Source organism: Onychomys torridus, chromosome 1, assembly GCF_903995425.1.
Source record: "Onychomys torridus chromosome 1, mOncTor1.1, whole genome shotgun sequence".
NCBI classification, from domain to species: domain Eukaryota; kingdom Metazoa; phylum Chordata; class Mammalia; order Rodentia; family Cricetidae; genus Onychomys; species Onychomys torridus.
This window is the reverse complement of record NC_050443.1, coordinates 177736516-177759086: the sequence shown is the minus strand read 5'-3', so window position 1 is coordinate 177759086 and position 22571 is coordinate 177736516. Positions and strand designations below refer to the sequence as shown.

Genomic DNA, 22571 nt, shown 5'->3' with positions numbered 1-22571 from the left:
GATTTAATCATCCCACAATGTTGAGCACATATTAGGTGCATTTACGTTGTACTTTATAAATAATAGTTTGTCAGCTAAAAATTAAACTTGTGATGTGGAATGCTGACTGTGTACATGACATGGCTATTGGATGCATCAGTGCAGCAGCTGTGTCTATGACCTGTTTAAGACCAAGCCGCCCAACATTTCAACATCGACTAGGGAGGGGCCCCTGTCAGAGGAGCTATTGGTATTTAATGGGTCCCAGGGGGTTGCCCATGCCCTAGGGGGTAGCCACAGAACCATGTGCATATGAGGAGCACTAGACTCAGGAGACAAAAAACAAATTTGTGACCTCAAGAAGGTACAATTAATTTTTATGTTAATTTTATATATTTGACAGCTAAATTTAATTATTCTAGTAGTTGTTTTATATATTCTTAGGGGTTTTTTTTGAAGTTGTTGTGTGTGGAGTGTGTGTGTGTGTGTGTTCCTCTCTAGTATTTTTTATTTATTTCTGTTGCTCTATTGCAAAGGCCAAGACCCTCTACTACAGTACTGACTCCCAATGGTGAGGATGTGCATCCTTTGTTTCTGATTTTGGGCAGAGACATTATTTTATGATGATATGATTGTACCTGTGTGTCACAGCTGCCCTTTCTCAAACTGAGGAATTATTTTCTATTCTTAGTTTGCTGGATATTTGTACTGAGTGAGGGTTGGAATTCACCGAACACATTTTTTTCCACTAAAATAATGTATTTTTTTCTTCTTGAATTCTGTTACTGTGGAATCACATTGAATTTTAAACATCAAACTTGTTTTGGATCCTTGGGGAAATGATGTGTTGTCTTCTTAACATATTGCTAAACAACTCACTCATGTTTGTGGGAGAATTTTACATCTGTCTTTGTAAGGAGTGGGAGTTTGTTGTGGGCTTGTTTTGCTTCTGTTGGGCCCCGTGTTTGGATTTTGCTGGTCTTATCGATGTGAGAAATATAGTAGAAGTCTTTTGTGTTCATAAGGGTCAGAAATGTGTTGGAAGTCACATATGACCTGTGAGGTGGCAATAAATTGGTTTTGCCCCTCCAAATGTGCCAGGTTGTACACTTTAGAATTTGTCACAGGCTTTAAAATAACAGTAAGGAGATGGTGTACTGGCAAGGCTTAATGTATGGGAAGAAAATAGAATCAGCAGAAAGTGAGGCAAAGTCATAGCTACTGCTAAACTAAGTTAGCTGTGGACAATTGGTTCAAACATAACACACTTTACTGTTTCTACTTTGTACAAAGCTTTTCCTTTAGAATATTGCTTTTCTTTTCTTTATAATGTTAAGAAGAAAAAAAGAACTGGGCAGAGGTGATGGCCCAGGCTGCAAAGCATTTGCTGCATGAGTGTGAGGAACTGAGTTCAGGTCTCCAGCACACACATAAAAGTCAGGCATGGCAGAGTATGGCCATGTGATCTCATGGGGATAGAAGAGACAGACAGGTTTCTGGAGCTGTCTGGCCAGCCAGGCTAGCTGGGTATTTATGTGCTCCAGGTTCCATGAGAGAGCCTGTCTCAAACATACACATGCAGACATTTGTACATATACATGCAAACATGTGCTACACACACACACACACACACACACACACACACACACACACACACGAGAGAGAGAGAGAGAGAGAGAGAGAGAGAGAGAGAGAGAGAGAGAGAGTTAATAGCTTATGTAATTCTAAAAAAATGTTCAACAGGCAACAATGTCATGGGAACAGAGAAGTATATACCAGCCAAGTGTTTCTTAAACTTGCATATTGCAGTATGGATTACTTTCAGAGAAAAAAAAATTGTGGGTGTCATAGTTTGACTTATTTTTATTGTAATATTATCTTAGATTGGTAAACAAAAAGAGCCTTTGCTTGTTTTCACACCATTATAAAAGCAACAAAAGTTAAATAGTAAAAGGTTAAACTTTGAAATCAATAGAATGCAAATGAATATCAGTTTAATGTAACATTGTTTTGCTGGAACTTAGTGAATTCTTATCATTGTAATGAACCTGGTGCCAGATGTGAGCCCAGGTTTGTTTTAGTTCAGCAGGCCTGTGATACCTGGTGCTTGGGGTGATATCTCCTCTGCCATTTTTCTCCTTTGAGGTTGTATGCATTACTGCATCATGTGTCAATAGCTACATTCCTTATGTGTAAGCCACTTCTGTCTCAGATGGTTTTGTTTTATGCAGACTTTAGAAAAAAACCTTTCAGTAGACATCAGTACAGACATGAAGGTGCCACTATCATCTAGCCTTAAGGGCCTATCCCAGATGATATGAAATAAGAGTTTATTAATTTATTTTTAGTTATCATAAAGCATTCATGATTTGTAAACTTAGAGGACTATAGACATGCAAAACCACAAGTTACCCTTGGATCTAGCAGCCCAGCTAGATTTGACATCTCAAGGGCTCAGTTGGTCAAGTGTACAGTATGCATGATGCCCTGGCACCCTATAAACTTCATGTGATACACACTTGAGATCCCAGAACTCCAGATGATAAGCAAGACTATTAGAGGTTCAAGGTTATCTTCAGCTGCAAAGTGGAGCTCAAGGCCAGCCTGGGGTGCATAAGACCTTGTACTTAGAAAAGAAATTGCAGTCAGTGGTGGCTCACACCTTTAATCTCCCCCTCCCCCAGCATTCGGGAGGCAGAGGCAGGTGGATCTCTTGTTCCAGGACAACCAGTACCCTGTCTCAAAAAACCAGAGAGAGGAGTGGGGGGAGAAAGAGAGAGAAAGGGAGATCTTTAAATTAAAGGCTGTAAGTATTGACTAGGTCAAGAGTCTGACATCTGTGTCAGGGCTCACAGTGGCCATCCCTCCAAGAACCCTGGATTCTGAGTGGAGCAGAGAAGCAGGCTTGGCTTAAAGAGAGGGTAGCAAGAGCCTCAGGAGTGTCTGATGAAGTGGCAGGTTCTCTGGAACAGCTGCATCGTTCACTCTGAAAGGCTAGAGGTCTTCTTATTGCCCTCCACATTGAACCTGCAGGTCTCAGAGACCACAGACAGAAATGTGGACCTGGGGTGCAGTAGCTCACAGCTTGCGGTGCCACCCACAGTCCTATATAGTCATTTATAAAATAATTACTCAGAGGCTTATATTAATTACAAATTGTATGGCCTATGGCAGGCTTCTGCTTAGCTCTTATAGCTTAACTCAACCGTTTTATTAATCTATATCTTGCCACATGACCATGGCATTTCCAGTCTGCTGGCATCTTGGTGCTCCTATGGCAGCAGCTGGCATCTCTCACAACTCTACCCTTTCTCTCTCTGCATCTCTGCTTGGATTTCCTGCCTGGTTGTATGCTTTCTTGCCATAGGCCAAAACAGCTTTATTTATTATCCAATGGGAGCCACACATATTCACAGCATACGGAAAGATCCCCCAGCAGTCTAGATTGTTAATTGAAGTGGTTAATTGTAGGAAGACCCAGCCCACTATGAGTGGCAGTGTTCGCTAGGTGGAGGAACAGGAGTAACCATGTAACAGTGAAGAAAGCTATCAAGCAATCAGCATTGATTTCTCTCTGCTCTCGGCTGTGCGTGTGATGTGAGAGGCTGTTTCAGAGCCCATCTTGGCCTCTCCTGGCTGATAGACTGTGCTCTGGAACAGAAAGCCAAATGCATTCTTTCCCGCTTTGTCTTTTTGTCAAGATGCTTGTCCCAAAAAAGAAACTAGAGCCTGGGTCCTGAGCCTAGAGTGTGGGTCCTGAGCGCAGTTCTGCTTGTCCCTTTACTTGAAACTTCCCCACTGGCCCAGGAAGCATGTGCAGCTGCCCCGTGGGTGGGATCTGACTCCTGGAAACTCTCATCCAGACCACACAAGAGCAGCCCACAGTGGGCGGCACTGGTTTTCCAGGCAGCCTGAGCATAGAGATCCTAAGCAGAAGGTAGCATATGTTCTGTGATATTTCTAAAGCCTGTGGAGTATAAGCCCAGAGAAGTTCTATCCAAAATCCTAACTGAATTTTTCTAATCAGGAACTTCAGTGTCCACAGAGCCGACATTTTGGATGTAGTGAGCTAAGTGGTAATTGAGGTTTGCAAAATTTTATGTGCTTTATTCTGGTGTTCTTCCAATGGCCTGTGAGCTAAAACTTAGATACGAACTCTCTGGAGTTGCTTCTTCCTGTTTAGAGAGGCTGGCATAATATTTTGTCTTCTGGGCTTAAATAACCATGTAATTACTCTGTAATCATATAGTAATTAGCATGTTCTATACGCATTTATTACATAATTATATTCCTGGAGGATTGCATGGCAATTATACTTGCATTCAGTATATCATTTTATATACTGTATCATGAACAAGCATATAATTTGTTGCTGTTTTCTTTGATCCTGATTTCAGTTTACCAAGCAGGATCTGGAAACATTTCTCCTGTTGCCTTTTTTACTAGTAGCTGGGCAAGCGCCCACATTCCCCAGGCTTGGATCCTTAGCTTCACAAAGACATCTAGGGACTACTGTAGGCTCTTAGCCTTCGCACCCTACCACTTTCTCTTTCTCATGGACCATTATGTTACCTGGTTTGAAACTCCTTGAATTCTAGAGGGTGTGCATGGCCAGGTGAATGGCGAGATCTCGGTGCAAATGTACTCAACAGCACTGTTCTCACTCTTTCCGCATTGCAGTGGAGCACATTTCCAAAGGGAACAACTGCCTAGATGCAGCCAAGGCCTGCAACCTGGATGATACCTGCAAGAAGTACAGGTCTGCCTACATCACCCCGTGTACCACCAGCATGTCCAATGAAGTCTGCAACCGCCGCAAGTGCCACAAGGCCCTCAGGCAGTTCTTTGACAAGGTCCCGGCCAAGCACAGCTACGGAATGCTCTTCTGCTCCTGCAGAGACATTGCCTGCACCGAGCGGCGGCGACAGACTATCGTTCCTGTGTGCTCCTATGAAGAAAGAGACAAGCCCAACTGCCTGAATCTGCAGGACTCCTGCAAGACAAACTACATCTGCAGGTGAGTGTGCTGGCAGCAGGTGATTGATGTGGTTCAGAGGAAGCCTTGGCCGCTGCTGTAGCTGCCAGAGTTCAGGTTTCTGTGCTGCTCTCAGGGCGGGTCCTCTGAAAGAAGTGGTGGGAGTCTGACTTCTGCGACAAGGCTTTCACAGCTGCTCTGCTCTCGCCTGGGGCATACTTTGAGGCTCCACTGCTTACGTGGAGCCCTCTAGGCTGAGGGAAGCACCTGGGTGAGGTGAGGTTGTAGTATGTGCCCACTTGGGTTCCCAGGGGCGGCCAAGCCTGGAAAGGAGCTTGCCAAGTATAGGGTTTCTTGATCTCCAGGTGCAGCATACTGGAAGAGACCAGACAGTGGGAGGTGACTGTGTCCAGCCTTTAGTCTGTGTATTGTATTTGTGTGTGTGTGTGTGTGTGTGTGTGTGTTGGGTGATGTTGTAGAAAACATTTATTCCCTTCTCGTTTTTGAGTATTTATTGGTTAATTTTTAACATTTGAAGGAGTCCGGGAACACATTATTTGTGGGGAGAAAGGGTATGGAGGTGGGGGGCAGGGGGAGGGTTGGTGGTGGAGGAGGACAGAGGGTGTGGAGGGCAGGGTGCGGGGTGGGGGCTGTACTCTTAGCTCCTTCTCACCCTAGTCCCCAGCCTTGTCGACAATTTGATGTACATTCTTCCAGAACTTAGAGCTAGAAACCATTAAATACCAGTGAGCAGAGATTAGCTCTGCACAGAGGCTTGCCATGTCTCTTTCAGAAGAACAGACTGGATTCTGAGCTGTAGACTTCAGTAGGACATCACATCTATCTATACCACCTTCACTTGGTCTTTGGGGGTAGGGTAGAGGGGACTTCAAGGCCTCTGTAAATCCCTTGTGCTTGGTGGACGTGTGGTAGGTAGGCAGATGGGTGGCACTGCCGGGTGCCTACTTGTTTTATGATAATAAATTCTGTTTCTAAAGACTAGAGGTCAAGAAAAAACACAATGCCTGATGTGTTGGTTCTGATTAGCTCTTGGTCTTATTCTTGTGGGATGGGACCCTGTTCTTTCTTTAAATTAGCTCTAATAGTGACGAAAGGGAAGTGAGAGTCCTTGTATGTATAACTATCTTATGCTGAAGATCCTTCTGTCCTCCCTCTCTCCCTCCCTCCCTCCCTCCTTCCCTCCCTTTGTGTGTTTGCACGCACATACTCATATCTGTGCATCTACATTGAGACTACTGGCCAGCTTCAGATGTTGTTTTTCAGGACCCTGTCCACTTTGTTTCTTAAAACAGAGTTTTTCACTTTACCTAGAACTCACAGATTCAGTGGTGCTGGCTGGCCATTGAGGTCCTGGGATCTGTCTGTCTCTATTCCCCTTCCTCTCCTGGTTTTGGAATTATAGGTGTTCACTACTAGGCTTGTCTTTGTCTCATGGGTTCTGGGGACTTACACGCAAGTCCCCTTGCTCACAGGGCAAGCACACTGACTGAGCTTTCTCCCAAGCCCTCTTGTTAAAGATTTTCTGAGAAGGATGGCCATACACTTGTGTGCTGTTGTCTGTTTGCTTTGTTGAAAGATGTAATTTGTTGTTCCTGGAGGAACTTGGATAAAGTACTACAAGGGCAGTTTATGTGTGGAGAAGAGCTACTCTACTTCCCAGCCACTGGTCCTACAGGGTTGTCTTTCGAAAGATGGAGCACTAGAATCTCCTGAGTGCAGGGTAGGCCCCAGCAAACTAGGAACCTGGAAAGCAGATGTAGCTGAGGTCAGGATCAGGGATGGTGATGGAAGCCAGGCCTCACATGAATGGTTGGGAAGTCTCAGGAATTCTGCAGAATCCTTTTACCTTTGAGCAGAAGGGATTCCCTTTGTATGAACAGAACTTGATTACCAGTGTCTTCTTTGGCTTAGAGCCAGACTGTTCATCCCTAACATATCGTCCTACCCGCTACCGAGTTGAGGAAGGAGCCTTGGGCTCTGAGTCCTACTGGAGAAGGAAGAAAGCTAAACAGGGCAGAAATGGAGGAGAGGATCAACATCTTCCATTGAGTAATGGCTGGCCAAGGAGGTGAATCCTTCCCTTTTAAAAGATTTATATTGCACAGAACTTCCAGGGAAGTTCCATGTGGGCCAAAGCCTACCGTGAGTGTTGAATTTCACCTATACACACTGCCATGCTCTGTAAAGACGTAATCCTTGGATTGCTGTAAATTTGTTACAGTGAACTGGGAGGAGCACTGGGAACTTGAAGACTTAGAGGCTGATGGGGAAATGACAGTAGGAACCCATAGATAATGATTGCTTAACCGCTCTCCAGGAGCTCAGTTACCCTACACAAGAACAAGTTCAAGAAACTAAGAGAATCCCATGGCCAGGAGAGACTCAGCCTACAGGGCAGAAATGGAAATGGACAGGAGACTAAGACAGTCCTTTCCTAACCCGGAGTGTTCCAACCTTGCCAAGGCCAGAGTGGCATGGACAGAAGCCACAACAATACAGTGGAGTGGAAGCCATGTGAGCACAGTAACATTTGGGGGTGGTTGGTACTAGTACCAGTGTTGCTGCTGCTCCGGGTAGAATTCAGAGGCTATTTGAGAGTTAGAGCTAGGCTTATCAGGGAGCCCCACCAAGGGAAATTTATCTCAGCATGACTGATGGGTTTTATACCCTCTTGAGTCTCTCCCGGGAAGGTGATTTCTCTGGCGTTACCCCTTGTTAGATTACCAAGCCCACAATTTCTTTCCAGAGCCTGGACTTAACACTCAGATTACCCACTCCATGTACAACGTGGGTAAATATAATTTGAGCTGCTAAGTTGGCTAGTGGTGTTTTCTTTCAGCAGATTTTGCTAATCTTTTCTTTAATTTTATACTTTTTATTTCATCTCTTCTCAGTCCAGCTTCAGGAAGCGTCCATATACCTACCCAAGGCAGCAGCTGGTAAATGGCTGGAACCTGGTTCTATGGGCTTCCGGCTATAATCACCCACTGGTCTAAACCCAATCCTGGCTCTGCTTTGATGACTGAAGGCCTTGTGTGAGCACCCCCAACAGGGAGGGGTGGCAGAAGACACCCAGTGTTAATACCACCCCCTCTGAATCTTCAAACTCTGCAGAGGGCCCTTCCTGCCTTAACATCCTTGCCTATCAAAGAGCTGCTCAAGCTGATTAAAACCGCCCTGAAAGTAATGTTTTCCTACTGCAGCCTTCAGGTTTCCTTCCCGAGGGTCCCAGGGTGCCTCTGCATAAAACAGACTCTCTCTGCCTTGAGCCTTCAAACAGATACAGGGCAACTTGAGGTTTGCCTCTGTCTTTGTTTTTCTTTCCCTCCTTTCTTCTTTAGTGAGGTTGACAGCCTCCTTTCCTCTGGGGTGGTTGGGGAAGGGGTGAGCTTGACTGCTCCGGCCTGCAAGCTTCTCTGGAGCAGAGCATGCACGGAGGTGTTGTTATTCGTTGGCTGTGATGGAATATGAAAGCTCCATGCTCCTCCCCTGGAGCACAGTGGTTCCCCTGGAGCACCACAGCTCACAAGCCAGCTTCCTTCTGGTTGCTTTCCTTACTGCCTGGAAGGCTGACAGTACCTAGTGTGGCCTAATGGAAGCTCGTCCTTCATTTCTGATGCAAACTATGTTATATACATTATTTAAATTTATACTCTGCCTGCTCCTGTCCTTCCTCCCAAATACCAACATTCAGAGTGAGTTCTGCACTTGAGTTCTGACTCAGGATACCAGAGATTTGCTTCAATTACTCTTAGCTCTAATTAGTCACTCAGGTGCTTGGCTAATCTCATTGCCAAGAGAATCTCCTCTTGAGCATGCTGCTCCAGCTTGCTCTGAAGACTCACAGAGGTAGTCCCATCCTCAGTCTTCTTCCAGTGCCAACCAAAGAGGGAGCCTGAGGCTGCCAAGCAGGCCACCTGTCTTGTGGCTTTTGCTACTCTATGCTGTCCTACAATCATTCTGTGCCTTGGATACCCGAGTATGCACTAAGGCATTGTGCCTCAGAGGGCTGGGTTCTGGGGGCCTCAGCCAGAGCCAGCTGTCCACCATGGACAGTGCCCCAGGTTCCCCTCTGCCTGGCAGAATGCTCCAGGGGAAGTAAGTGTTTTCTCTGCATTTAGTAATGCTGGCTCATGGTTATTTACTTCTAGACTATTCTAGTAATGTTGAATATCAAAAGGAAGCTGGGTATGGTGAAACCTGCCTTTAATCTCAGCACCTAAGAGGCAGATGCAGACAGATACCTGTGAGTTTGAATCCAGCCTGGTCTACATACAGTAAGTTTCAGGTAAGCCAGGGCTACATAGTGAGACCCTGTCTCAAAAAACAAAACAAAAAACATTTGGGACTTGAGAGATGGCTCAGCTGTTAAGAGTACTTATTGCTCTTTCAGAAGACCCAGGTTCAGTTCCCAGCACCCACATGGGGCTCACAACCACCCAAAACAGTGGATTCATTTCAGATCTCCTTGAGTACTAGGCAGCATGTAGTGCTCATACATACATGCAGGCAAAAGCCCATACACATAAAAATAAAATAAATAAATCTAAAAGTGTTTTTAAAGGAGGGAGTCAGGGGCTTCAGGACTTCCTGGAGAGATTCCTGCTCTTCCTCCTCCAGGTGCCAAGCTGGAAGTCCTTATAGTCTTCAAGATAGTAGCTTCATTTGGTCGCCACCAGGTATATGATTCTTCCTTCCCCTGTGGACTCAGGGTCCTTTGATTATGCCTTAGAAACTAGGGAAATTGGTTACAGATTTAAGAAGATACCTGTATATGCACTTTCTGAGCTCCTGCCCTATTTAATACTCATTTGCCACACTTGGGGTGACCCTCTTACATATAAAGGAATTATAGCATCATTAATTTGTCATCTGGGACAACTAGGGAACATACCACAAAATGATGGAGGGAATTTCTGCCCCGTGGCTTATTTAGTCCAATGGTGGTTGAGCACATTTAAAAGATGAGAGGAATGTTTCATTTACCTGAAATGAGACCCTTTTTGTACAGTAAGCTGTGGGTCCTAATGGTCAAGACTCTCTCTACTTCCTGATGTAAGCTCCTGTGTTAAAAACTGAATGCTACGTCACTAGATCTGAGCTTGACTTGACATGTGGTGAGTTCACTAGAAAATGGCTGAGAGGATAATTAATGCCTAAAATGAGATTAATTTGGTAGATTGATTTGGCACTTAATTTTATTTTACACTGATTCATTCACAAATGGAAATCAGCAATTAGACAATGCAAACTTTTGAACCATGGAAAGAAAGGTTTTGGAATATGAAAAACTATAAGTGAAACATTTTCTAGTCCATTTGAGCTGCTTTCATTTCAGATGAGTGTCTTTAGCAATACATTCAAAGTGCCAAACGGCTGTTTTTTAATGCACCCCACCTGGGCAAGCTGTCTCTCCCCACGTGCACATGTCTGCCTGATGCATACTCATAGGACCTTGAAAGCCGGGCAAGGATCTTCTTCAACACTGCTGCCCCTTGTCTTTGACTCCCGGGTGAGGAGGGCTTTATTTCTTCTGGGCCTCACCTCAGGAATGTGTGAGCCAGGTGCAGACTTCTCTGCTATCTTCTGTGTCTCTCTTCTCACCTCTCCTTTGACAGAAGAGCCAGAAGGAAGCAGTTCGTCTCTTCTGGAATCGGCAGCTTAATAAAAGCCTGAATAGATTTATTCTGCATTCTTCTCTCCATCCACCACTCACACACTTGTTAAGCCCCGGGGTTCTCTCAGTGTCCCAGTCTGGGCCTCCTCACGATCACCATCCCCAGTCTGTCCACACCCTTCCAAAGTTGCTTTCACCACTCTTGACCTGAAGACAGGAAGAATTAGAGACTCCTTTTATTGTATTTGCCTACTGTGTTGATTTTGGATCTGGAAGGGATCTTAGCACCAGAACTTTCTTCCTCGTTGTTGACTGGGAAAGCAAACGAAAGAAGAATGGGATGAGGAATGCCCAAGAAGCCAGAGAGTAGAGCAAGTGTTCAGGTCATTGGTGGCTAAGAAACAGGGAGAGTGAGGCAGAAGGGAGCTTGGGAGGCATGCAGGGGATGGAGATGGGAAACCCAGTACTCAAAACCAGACCCCAGGGCTTCCAGCACTGTGCTAGATTCTGTTTCTCCAAGACCTGGAGAGCATCAGAGGAGGCCAGGTTTGCACGGTCTGGAGAGGATTGGAGGCCAGTTAGGGGGTTCTTGGACTAGATGAGAGGTAAAAAGGACCCAAAGGAAAAGATAAGCTTTTGGAAAACTTAACTGCCAAGGAATGTAGTTAATGACTATTTGCTGAATGAGTAAATGAATGAACAAAAATAAAATGCAAGTAGATATCAGAGACAAAGCTGGCAAATGGGGGAGAGTGTAGAACTGGCTGTGTAGAGGCTGCTGTTGAAGGGTGTGGTAAGATGTGTTCTCCTGGACAGTGAGTGAGCAAAGAAATTTTCTACATAATAAAACTTGAAAAATTCAAGTTTGTGATGAAAGTATCTGAAGAGGCCTTGGGGGAAATTGGAGAGTTGAGTGAAGCTGGGGGGGGGGGTGGGGGTGTGAAACAGTCTTGACAAGGAAAAGGTGGCAGTCAGTGTTTTCAGTTACTCAAAGAGGGATACGACTTATCATAGAAAGTCAAGCCCTCTGTCATCCTGCCCTTATCCCTCACTCTGTGGGATAGCCCGTCCATTCATCTGTCTTTCATCTATCTGTATTATCTATTCATTGCATATCCATCTAGCCACTGTCCATCTACGTATTCATGTATTCACCCATCCATACATGTGTCCATCCACCTATCTCATCTATATTTACTGTGAGAGAATATAAACCTAGACTCTCACATTTCAGAGAAGGAGGCCAACACACACATTTTACATCAGGACATGGTAGTCTCTGGTCAGGGGGCCTTGAAGTGCTTTAGGGGAACAGAGACAAGAACAGCCAGCTCATTCAGAGTGTGAAATAGCTCAGGGGATGAGTTGCATGGAACAGAGCAGTGTGGTAGAGAAGCCTGGGGCAATACGAGGGAGGCATGAGAAGTAAAGCACAGCCCACCCCTGGGTGTTGATAATGGCCATCACTAGACTACATGCTTCATCGATGGTGGGACCACACTAACATTGTCAACTGATGGGACTACTTTAGTGTCTGATCATACCAGCTGTCTGTAGGGGAAGCACACAGCCCCTCTCTACAGGAGAGAGAAAAAAGGACCTCAAAGAAAAGATAAGCAAGCGTACTGTCACTAGCCGCAAAGGATTCTTTTTTTCTGAGAAGAATACAATGTTCCCACACTGTTCAGTCTTCCTACCTTTAATTCCAGACAGACAGAATGATGGTCCTGAGTCCATACACTCTCCATGGCTCAGTAACTAAGACTGCATTAGTTTTAAAGACTGTTTTCATAGAGATTAGGACATAATGTCCATCAGAGCCTCTTAGCATCCTTTGAAAGTGAAAATGGTTTCTCGGGTAGCACATGCTCGTTAAGTTCTTGCTTTTTCTCACTTCCTCCTGAGCTCTGTCTGCTTACTACAGACTGGATACTCTATGGCAGCTTACTGCCTCTGAACCGGTTGTTTCTACAAATAGGAAAAAAACACCCACACTGATTTTTTAATGATTATTAGTAACTCACTGTTTCCTCGGGCACAGAAACTGAGTGTGTATGACAGCTTGCGTTCTGGACATATTGGTCATACGTATCTCTTCCAGACACTCAGGCTCATTCTGTGTGACCCGACTGCATTGTCGCTCAAGTTCAACCCTTGGTCCTCACCCAGCTGAAAGCAGTGCAGTCAGTTGTGCATCGCAGAGTCTAGATGAAGTCTTTGCTATTACACCGTGATACCAGCTCTAAATAACCAGTGCTTCTGTCCTACCCCTGGGACATAGCTAATAGGCTTGTCTTCCTAACTCCCCACTGCCCCAAGGCTACTTCATTCATTACCGAAAAATTCTGTGCTAAATGGATAGCATAGAGCTTTTCTATTAGTACAGTGATGGGGGATGGTGTAGTGGGAAAAGTCCTGAGGGTCTTCCCTGGAAGCACTGAGGAAGAGGAAGTGACTGGGGAGGTCTTTGGGTCCATGGATTTCAGACCACCTTGTCTAAAGCTATGGCCAGCTGAGGAAGACCATGTTTGATATCCCCTCTGCTGCCCCAATACAGTTGACTCTTCCTCTTCAAAAGAGGCCCACCAGTGGTTCCTATACTCACAAACCAGGATCACATCCCACCAGGCCCACCTCTCAGATGCCTACCTGATTGCAAAGACTGGGTGATTCCATTGCCCACAGCCTCTTTTCAAGGCTGCTTCACCCACTGAGCAAAGAGTGGGGAAGAGTGGGCAGAAGTGAGACCTCAGTCTTCCTCAGGACCCACCCTCATCCAGACCCTGCCACCAGGGTGGGAGGCACCCCCCAGACTGCTTGCTGCCTCCTAAGCTGAGACTGTACAGCTTCCTAAGCACAGAATTTCCTTTTTTGGTCATGCACAGTTGGTAATTGACCTGCAGCCCATGACCTGGGGCATTCTTGTTCTTGTACCTGGAGCTTGTTCTTTATAGTATCCTGTATGCCAGAAGTGGGGCATGTCATATGTTTAATTAGGACCTATGGAGGGCAGAGGTAGCCTGGTCAGTATGAACATCAGATCACCTCCTCTGGAGCTGGTGTGTACTCTCCTCCCCGTTGGGTCTATTCCTGGAATCCTCCCTGAGCCTCTCTGCTGATTTTTACCACTGTGGCCTTCTTTTCGGCCAGCGTGGGCCTGGGTCTCACACAGACATGGCATCGTGCTCACCACCCCCATCTCAGGTTTCTACACCTCCAGGCTGTCCTGTGGGGCATACTGCCATTTTCATTTCTATGGGCATTTCCAACTCAGTGAATAGGAAATTTCTCTGTAATTTCCAAAGGTGATTAATTATGCAGAAAATTTCACATCCATGGAAAACAAGAATTTAAAAGAACTACCCACATGAAAAGCCCCACATACTGCTGGAATCTTGGGATTTTATTTCCTCATCACAGCTGTCAGTGTCGAGCAAGTGAGACAGACCTGGACTTCCATCGTGGTCATATTATGGGCAGCTGGAAACCCAGTTTCTCTTCTGTGGGTGGGACCACTGATTCAGTGCTCACAAGGCTGTTTGAGGTTAAAATGAAGCAAACATGTTGGCCAGTAGCTGCCACAGAGCACAGAGATCTCTCAATCATATACACTCTTTTCTTCATTTTTTTTTCCTACAAAAATTTCCAGATGTAACATTTCTGTCCCATAGCATCAGAGACCTTTAAAATGAGATGTGTGCATGGGGACAGGGATGGGGGGAGCAGATTCCCACTGCCTAACACTGTTCATCCACACCACTGAGAAGCTCATAGAAATGCTAACACTGTTTCCAGAGGTGACATTGCTAAGCTTTATACAAAACCCTCTTTTCCCTTTTGGTGTTTGGACTTCCGGGAAAAGTTGGAGGATGGAGGCAGTAGACAATGTCTAGAGGTGTGTGGGTGTGTGGGTGTCATCTCTGGAACATTTCTTGTAGAATATGCAGTTATTAACATACACGGATACAGTAAGATGTGAGTGGAGCTGGCCATGAGGCTGCTGGGCCCACAGTGCTGAGACTCACTATTGTTGAGGATGTGTAGGCAGCAGGGACATGACTGGCAGCCCTGTGACAGCTTCAGTGACCCAAAGTGACCACATCAAATAGGGGCGCTCAGAGGTGTGCTGTGTGTGAGTCAGTCTGATGAGGGATCAGGCAGAGGGCACTCCCTGACTCGGGGGATGGAACCTACACATACTCCCCGGGATGGCTTCATGAATCATCCCATTGGGAAGCAACTACAACCAGAGGCAGAGTGGTTTGTCACAGGAGCCTGGGGACATCACTGCAGGAATGTGTGAATGTCAGCAGCAAGCTGAGGTTAGGGTAAGGGTGAGCAACATTCATTTGACATTTACGGTGTGCCAAGCATTGTGCTGAGTTCTTTCCAGCAAAGCTGGAGTGGGAAGATCTTAAGTCATTTCTGTGTCACCCAAGTGCTGTGACTGGAATTTGAGCTCAGGAGTCCTGGTGGGCTGCAAAGCCCAAGATCTTGAATCTGTGCCACCCGCTGCTGTGTCAATGGTGGGTGCCTGTCTTAAAAGCTACCCACGTGGCTGCCAGAAACACTGAGCAGGAGTGAAATTGGAGGCTGAAGGGAACTTTGTTTTCACTTTTTATTTAATTCTTTTCAATGAAAAATGTTTAAGTAGGAGACCTTAGCATCTTGTACCTTTTGGAAATATATTTCATTTCTCGTTAAAGTAGAAAATTTTTGGCCTTTTTGTTTCTAGACCTCTTTACACTCTTGAAAACATCACTGGGAATCCCAGGGGAGTTTGTTTATATGGGTTAAATCTATTAATACTTCCTATATACATCAAAGCTGAAGGAATGTTTACATGCTAATGAAAAGCTCCATTTACATTTCACTTAAAAATAACATCAAGAAGCCTCGTGTGTTACTTTAAATAACAGAATCTATTTGTTAGAAGGATTCTCAAAAACAACAGCAGAAATATGAAGGAACTGCATGGAAGAGTTTCCCACTCTTCAGAACCTGTGTCTGGAGGGAAGACCTTTAGGGGGCTCCTGCATTCAGGCTGATGCATTTTCGCAGCAGGTGGCCTCTGGCCAACCCCTGTGTCCTTCCTGAGAAGAAGAGAAGAAGAGCTTCATTTGACTGGAGAACAACCACATTGACCCCAGTAAGGCTCTATGGACCAGCAGGGGGCCTGAACCTCATTTTGAACTACCACATTGGATGGACTGGGGTAATCTTGGGCTGGAGACTTGGGTTCATATATACCATCTTTCCCAATGTCTCTGAACTGAGGCAGTGTGGGTAGGTGCACCTGCCCTGAACCTGACCTTTGTGTCAGCAGGGTGTGCCTAGGGGCTATCTGTGGGAGCAGGCCCTGGGCAAGCTGCTAAGTCAGGGTGAATGCTAAGAAGGTCAGGCTTTGCCTTTGGCTATACTAGGCTCTGGGGCTGCTAGGCAGGCTGCAGAATACGGATTTGCATGGTGTCCTGCTGGGAGAAGCACTCTACTGAAGACAGCACCTTCATCAGCGGCCCTTCTTTCCAGAATGCTAGAGGGTTTCACCACTGCACTGAGCTGTTATGCCGACAGTTGTAAATTTCTGTGTCTACATAACATCTGTTAAAGCTTTTTTCAGAGGTTGAGGCTTGAGGAGGTGCTTCAGGAATCGGAGCGCTAGCTGGGTACTGGAGACAGTCCCTCCCTCCCCCATACTGTGTGTGTGTGTGTGTGTGTGTGTGTGTGTGTGTGTGTGTGTGTGTGTGTACAGTGATAGCCTAACTCAGCCTGTAGAGTTGGAAATGACAGGTTCCTATGACCCAGCAGTTGGAATTCCTCTTGTCGTTATCTGGCTCCATCTAACAGCGTGAAGCTTCTTAGGACAGTGATCTGGGTTGAGGAAATGCCTTCCCTTCAAGGATACTTTGTCAAAGGAGTCAGACACCAGCACACAGGGAGACCTCTCTGCAAAGACAGGGAAAGGCCCAGAGGTCAACCCACTATCGGGACTTCAAGCTAAACCACATTCAGCTACAAATAAGGCCTATGACTATTACGCTTCTCTTTGGTTTGCTAGATTGGCTGTTTGGTGTGCTGTGGCTGCTGGTGGGTTCATTTGATGGGTCATAAGAACTAGAAAGTCAGATGTTTTGTGGGGCTGAAGGGTAAGAAATGAGTGGGGTGCCTCAGTACTGGGGAGGCAGGTAAGGATGGGTATCTGTGCTGCAGTAGAAGGCCTGGAGAGATGGTTCTGGAAGGTCCAGAAGGGTCACTGGTGGTCCAGCTTCAGCTTGTGCTGGCTGGCATCAGTTATGATGCAGGAGGTCTGGCATGGAGCCAGAGAGTCTACAGTGGAAAGGCCTGTGTGCTGCTGCTGCTACTGGGTTCATGTTTAGAGAGCTAAACTCTGGCCAGATGTTCTAGGCTGGTGGTCATATCCTCCTTTCAGCTCAAAAGATTGTTTGAGAAGTAACACACCTAGATCAGTGTTGCTGGGATCTGAGCCTTGTGGGGTGGGAAGGAGAGATTAGTGCCGTAGCTGGGGTCTGGACTGCCTAGCCAGCTGCACATAAACCATAGGGAAGCCATTGAGGCGAAGAAGTTAGTCGTGGGAAAGAAGAATAAGTGGGAAACCCTTGGTGCACTAAAGGAACTATGCTTGGAAGGCTTGGGAACTCACTGAGAAGGGCTATAAAGTCAGGTGACAGTTCCTGTCTGGTGACATGAAGGACACTAAGATGCTTATATGTTAGTTGGCTGTGTGGCTCTGTGACTGGAATGTCTGAGGGAACAACTTCAAGGGAGAAGGCATTATTTCGTCCCACAGCAGGTGATCACTTGCTCTGTTTCTGGCACTGTGGGGAGACAGCATGATGGTGGTGGGAACCTGTGGCAGAATCTGGGCATGACGGCCAGGACAGAGAGGGACCTGGGACAAGATGCAGCACCCAATGACATAACTCCAGTTACCCACTTCCTTCATCTAGGCCATAGCTCCTAAAGTTTCCAGAGCCAGAAATAGTCCCACCAATTAGGGACAAAGGTTTGAACACATGAGCCTTTGGGGGAATTCTTAATTCCAAACCATAACAATGCAGTAACAATGAACCTGCTTAGATCCTTTCAGGGGTAGCCCCGCTGTCTGTCAAATCTGAATCCTCATTTTGTGTAAGAAAGAGGAGGCAACCAGTTGTCCATAGGCTGACCTTGGCCTGAAATGGAGTCAAGTGGTCTGAGTTACAGTTGAAAATGCATTCCCAAACAGAGGGCTTGAGGGCAGTTATTCCGAGAGAAGCACTCTTTCCACAAATGACCTTCAGAGCAGTCTTTGTGTCCTGAGTAGTGCACTAGAAGGACAGCTGATGTGTTCACTCAGTTCCTTTCGTTATTTCCTCTGTGAACACATCTCCGGGTCTCAGGAGGGAGTGTCGACTGGGCTGAGCTGAGAATGTCATCTAGATTGCAGGAAGGGGTGTGTCTGAGTGTCCAAGAGGTGCCACCAAACATTGTCTGACTGGGTTTCTGATACCAAGCCATGCAGGAGAGCTTCCCTGATCCACATGGGAGATAGGCTGGCTATTCTCCTTCACAGGAATACAGAGGACCTCCGGCCCTTCTAGAACCCAGCAAGTATCTTACCTCTTTGCCAAGCCTGTACTCCTGTGGATCTTAAACATCCTACCTGGTTCCTTTGGACTGCCCCCTCCTGTGAAGGAAGTGTGGTACCTATCTCTGTGTCTCTGGATTGTCAGTGTGGGAGGAACCTCAAGAGGAGGGACAGCAGGATGCATATTCAGGACTCCTTTGATGTAGGGAGAGAGGCTCTGATCTGTGTACTGCCCTTGGAGGTGTCACATGAGTGTGTACCTTACATGGGGACATCAAGACCTGGGTGGAGAATTGCAGCAGCAGCAGGGCAGTTGGGATTGGGTCTTATGTACTTTCCTGTGGTGCATGGTACCTGCTCACTCTCTGGAGGATCCACATATGTGTCTGCCCTTCAAAGGGAGGTCCACAAAGAGATAGTCCTGGAAAGGCCAGCCCCCCACTAGGAGCCTCCTATGGATATACCCTTGGAGTGGTCCCTGAGTAAGGGAAGTCCAGTGTGGTCTGGGGAGCTCTACTACTGAGAGAGATGCTGCCTTTGGAATGCCATACTGGTTGACATCTACGATGATCCCTAGAGATGACCACAGCCTGGGGAGAGGACTGCTCTAGGAGACAGGGCCCAGTCCCAGATGACTTCTCCACATAGCTGTGCCACCAGGTTGGATTTGAGCCTTCTTGAACAGTAACAACAGATACTGTGTTTTTATGTTTTTCAACTAAAAGCACTGTTAGACAGTGCTCACTAGTTCTGTCGTTACACTTGATTGGTCCCAGTAGAACTACTGATAGACAGTGAAATCAGATCAAGCTCCATATATATAAAATTCACTTCCAAATGGAGGCAGAAGTTCAAGAGCTGAAATGAGAGAGCATGAAGTCTGTGAGGTGAGCTTGCACTAGGAGTATTTGTGTTTCTTCTCCAAATCTGGTTCCAACTCTAACCAGGTCCATGACTGGGCTGATCATGGGTCTTGCTGGGACCCAGTGTACCCAACTGTGTATGAAGGCTAATCTGGATGAGGAGATTGTTGTATATCAGATGATTTGTGCCTCTACACCATCAGGTGCAATGACAGGTTCTAAGTGAACACAATTATTGTAAGTACAGTCTAGAACATTGGGCTTGCAATGGCTTCTCCGCATCTGTGCCCATGATGTGGCTGAATGTACAAACCCAAGCCATGCATGATAAGAGCTGATTAACAAGCAATCAGAACCCTAGTCTTTGGAACTTAGATTTATTTGCTCACACATTCAAGTATTTATTAAATACGTGCTTTGTTCCGGGCATAAGTCTAGGTACCTGCTTTCTCATGGTGTTGGCAAGACTATTCTAAAGGTGGAGGCCTACAGCTGAAAGTGATAGAGAGGTTGTGAGCATTGAGGCTGAAATGGACACTCTACTGGATGCTCAGAGACAGAGAAAAGGCTTGGGAAGAGTGCTTTGTGGAGTTCCCTGCTCCCTGTGTGAACCATGGCAAGCTAGGCAAAGAAGCTCAGGGACCCATTTCTAGATAACAGCTTCTATAAACCATGGGACTCAGCTCCTTTGTCCTTGAGAAGAAAAGAGGGAAATGTTTTATATGCAGTTGGGAGAGCCTTATATAAAATGCAGATAGTGATATGGGATGGGGTGGGGAACTGCTACAAGAGACATTAAGGAGAAGGAATTGCTAAAAGCAAGAGCTAAGGATTTCCAGGAAGGAGAAACTATCTTCTGTTAGCAGGAGTGATTCATTCTCTTGATGCACACCCCCCATGAGTGTCTACCTCCTGCACAATTGTGATATTCTCTGTGCCCTGTCTTGGAAGAAAGATATTAGAGAGCAGCTATTTGCTAAGCTCAAAGTCTGTTGACTCTAAAACAACTTGCCTAAAAGAAAAATGGCCTAGTGTATATTTACAGTTGAATATAATTTTCCTTAGGAAGTCTGCAAACCCATTAAAGATTAATAGGGGACCTTATTTTCATGTTTCTTTTAAGGTTTGTTTGTAGGAGTGTAGGTTGTTAGCCATTCGGCATCCATTTCTCTCCACTTCTTCCTTGGCTTCTCTAGTTCACTTGGTGCAAGTGAATCAACAGCCCATGGGAGCAGAGCTTGGGGCCCAGGCTCCACAGAAGAAGTTAGCGCTTACTTTTGAGAGTCACAGCAAGAAGGAAGGGCTTGCAAATTATGAAAATTAAGAGTGTGTGATTTTAATTTTTCATCTTCTGGGAACCTCCAAAAACCAAGGCTCAGTTGAAGAAAGCATCATTTGGGATAATTTCTAGAATTTACTTGGTGTTCCCAAAGCTAATTAGAGTTCAGGCAGACCTTTTGACTGTAAACATTGTGATGTTATGTTTCTGGCCTCTATATATCCTCCTGAGAGTAGTCAGCTCCCCTTAAAGAATACAGGCTTGGTAATCTAGTCTTCAGATTGGTAGTGCTCTGTGTACAGGAGCTATATGCAGAACTGCACTGCTTGCATGTTTCTTGATTGTGGGCTTGTTGGCCTGTAGGTCACTCTGATGTCCTTGATGATGATGAAGACTTACTAGAGAAAGGCCTTTGGGTTCCATGGCAGGAATGAGCCTGTTGTCTGTCATGACCTTACTGAGTGCTTGAAGACTTTGTGAACACACAGACTCTGTGGTCTGGAGAGGAGTTATACATCAAGTTATTAGCAGATGAATTCTAGAAATAGGCTGGTCATCTAAACCCTAGCATTTCATAGGGATCTCAAGGCCAGTATGGAGTCTCTGGGCTAATCCAGAGCAGAGCTACAGACACTGGTGCTCATGAGTTTCCTCCTTTACCTAGGAACCAAGAGCAGCTGTGAACAGGTGCAAGTTGTCAGATGCACCTAACCCCTCCTTCCCAGTTATAGCTGAGATGTGTTTGCTGTCATTCACCCCAAATAAGTAAACTGCAGAGAAATTAGGGTACTTGCCTGAAGTGTTGTGGTTAGTAAGTAGCTGAATTTAAATATAATTTCTAGAACATCAGAAAATTTGATATTCAAAATTCTTGCTGTTTATGTTGTTCAGGGGTGTTTGCTTAATGTGTTACACACACCTGGTGGCTTTAAACAACATGGAATGCATCCACTCACGAGTCTGTGGGTCAGCAATTCACAGTGGCTGCACTGGGCTCTGGTTGAGGCACTTGCTGGGCAAACTTCTTTCTGCATGCTCATGTCTTGCTCTCATTTCCTGATTTCTTGGCTCATAGGTCTGTCTGTTGTCTGTCAGTATGTCTGCTACTCATTCCAACAACATTGTCATCGTCTTCTCCCTCCTCTTGGATCTTCCCCTCAGCCCTTCTCTTTAATAAGATTTCACTGTGTATCCCAGGCTGGCCTTGAATTTGTGACCTTTCTGCTTTGGCTTTATGAATTCTGGGATTGCCAGCACACACAACCACACCTGGCTTCCTTACTTCCCACTTCCCATTCTTAAGGATCCTTGTGATTGCCTTGGCCCTGACCACAAACTCCCTTTTCCACGTGAATAAGGTAGAGAATTTTAGGAATCAAAATGGCGGCCCACAGTCTTTTGAATGCTTTCACGTGTGATTTTCTCACGCATACCTATCTTGTTTTAATTCTTTAGGTATCATGGATTGTGTTAGTCACTGACTTTGTTCCCCAGGGATGCTAGAAAGCTCAGCTTCAGATGTGTAGTTCTTGCCCATTCAGCAGGGACGTGTGCATTCTGTACTCTTATCTGTCTGTGGCTCTCAGCTCCCTCATTAATACTTACCTTGACTCTGTTGTATGGCAGCTACACCAGAATGTATCTCAAACTTGTTTCTGAGGCAAGACTAGCATAAATAATTAAATAAAGCCATACTGGGCAACCTTTGCTGTCCAGAGTCCCTGAGCAGTTAATGGTGTGCGATTTGAGTTCCAGGATGAATGTGAGGCCACTTCTGAAACTCTCCCTGGAAGACACAGGGGCCTGCTGAATTCTATGTGATGTAAATTTACACCATGTTGGTCAGGAGCCTTACAGTATAGTTCTACTAGTGAAAGATTGGTTGAACATCTAGATTTCTGTTTCTCTCTGTGGCCAAATTGTCACAAAACTGATTTATTAATTTTCCCTGCAGAAATATCAAGGGCTTATGAGCTAAGACTTACTCTAAAGAGTTTTAGCATATTTGTCACCTGTGGTTATCCCAGCAGACAACTGTTGGGTGGCTGAGAACATTATGATTGTCTCATCAGCCAGAAAGCCTCCAATTTCTCGGCTCCTTCAATTTCTTCCCTTTAAAAACAAGCACTACAAAGCTAGATTTTCTGCGCTAATAAGACATGGTTTGGCATGGGTAATACAAACAACTTTATTTGACTTGGAAATGCAGCACGGAGCTGTCTGTGATCTTTCTGTGTGCCTGCTATTGT

The 22571-nt window shown here is 45.6% G+C and overlaps 1 protein-coding gene across 4 annotated transcripts in view; it reads left to right on the top strand.

Moving 5' to 3' along the window:
• The window catches only part of Gfra1 (GDNF family receptor alpha 1), a 234107-nt gene that overhangs the window by 165021 nt on the left and 46515 nt on the right, over positions 1–22571 (top strand). For all 4 annotated transcript variants that reach the window (XM_036173846.1, XM_036173848.1, XM_036173845.1 and 1 more), the window contains one exon: positions 4660–4996. In XM_036173846.1, coding sequence (XP_036029739.1) covers positions 4660–4996 — 337 coding nt within the window. The remainder of the gene's footprint in view (positions 1–4659; positions 4997–22571) is intronic.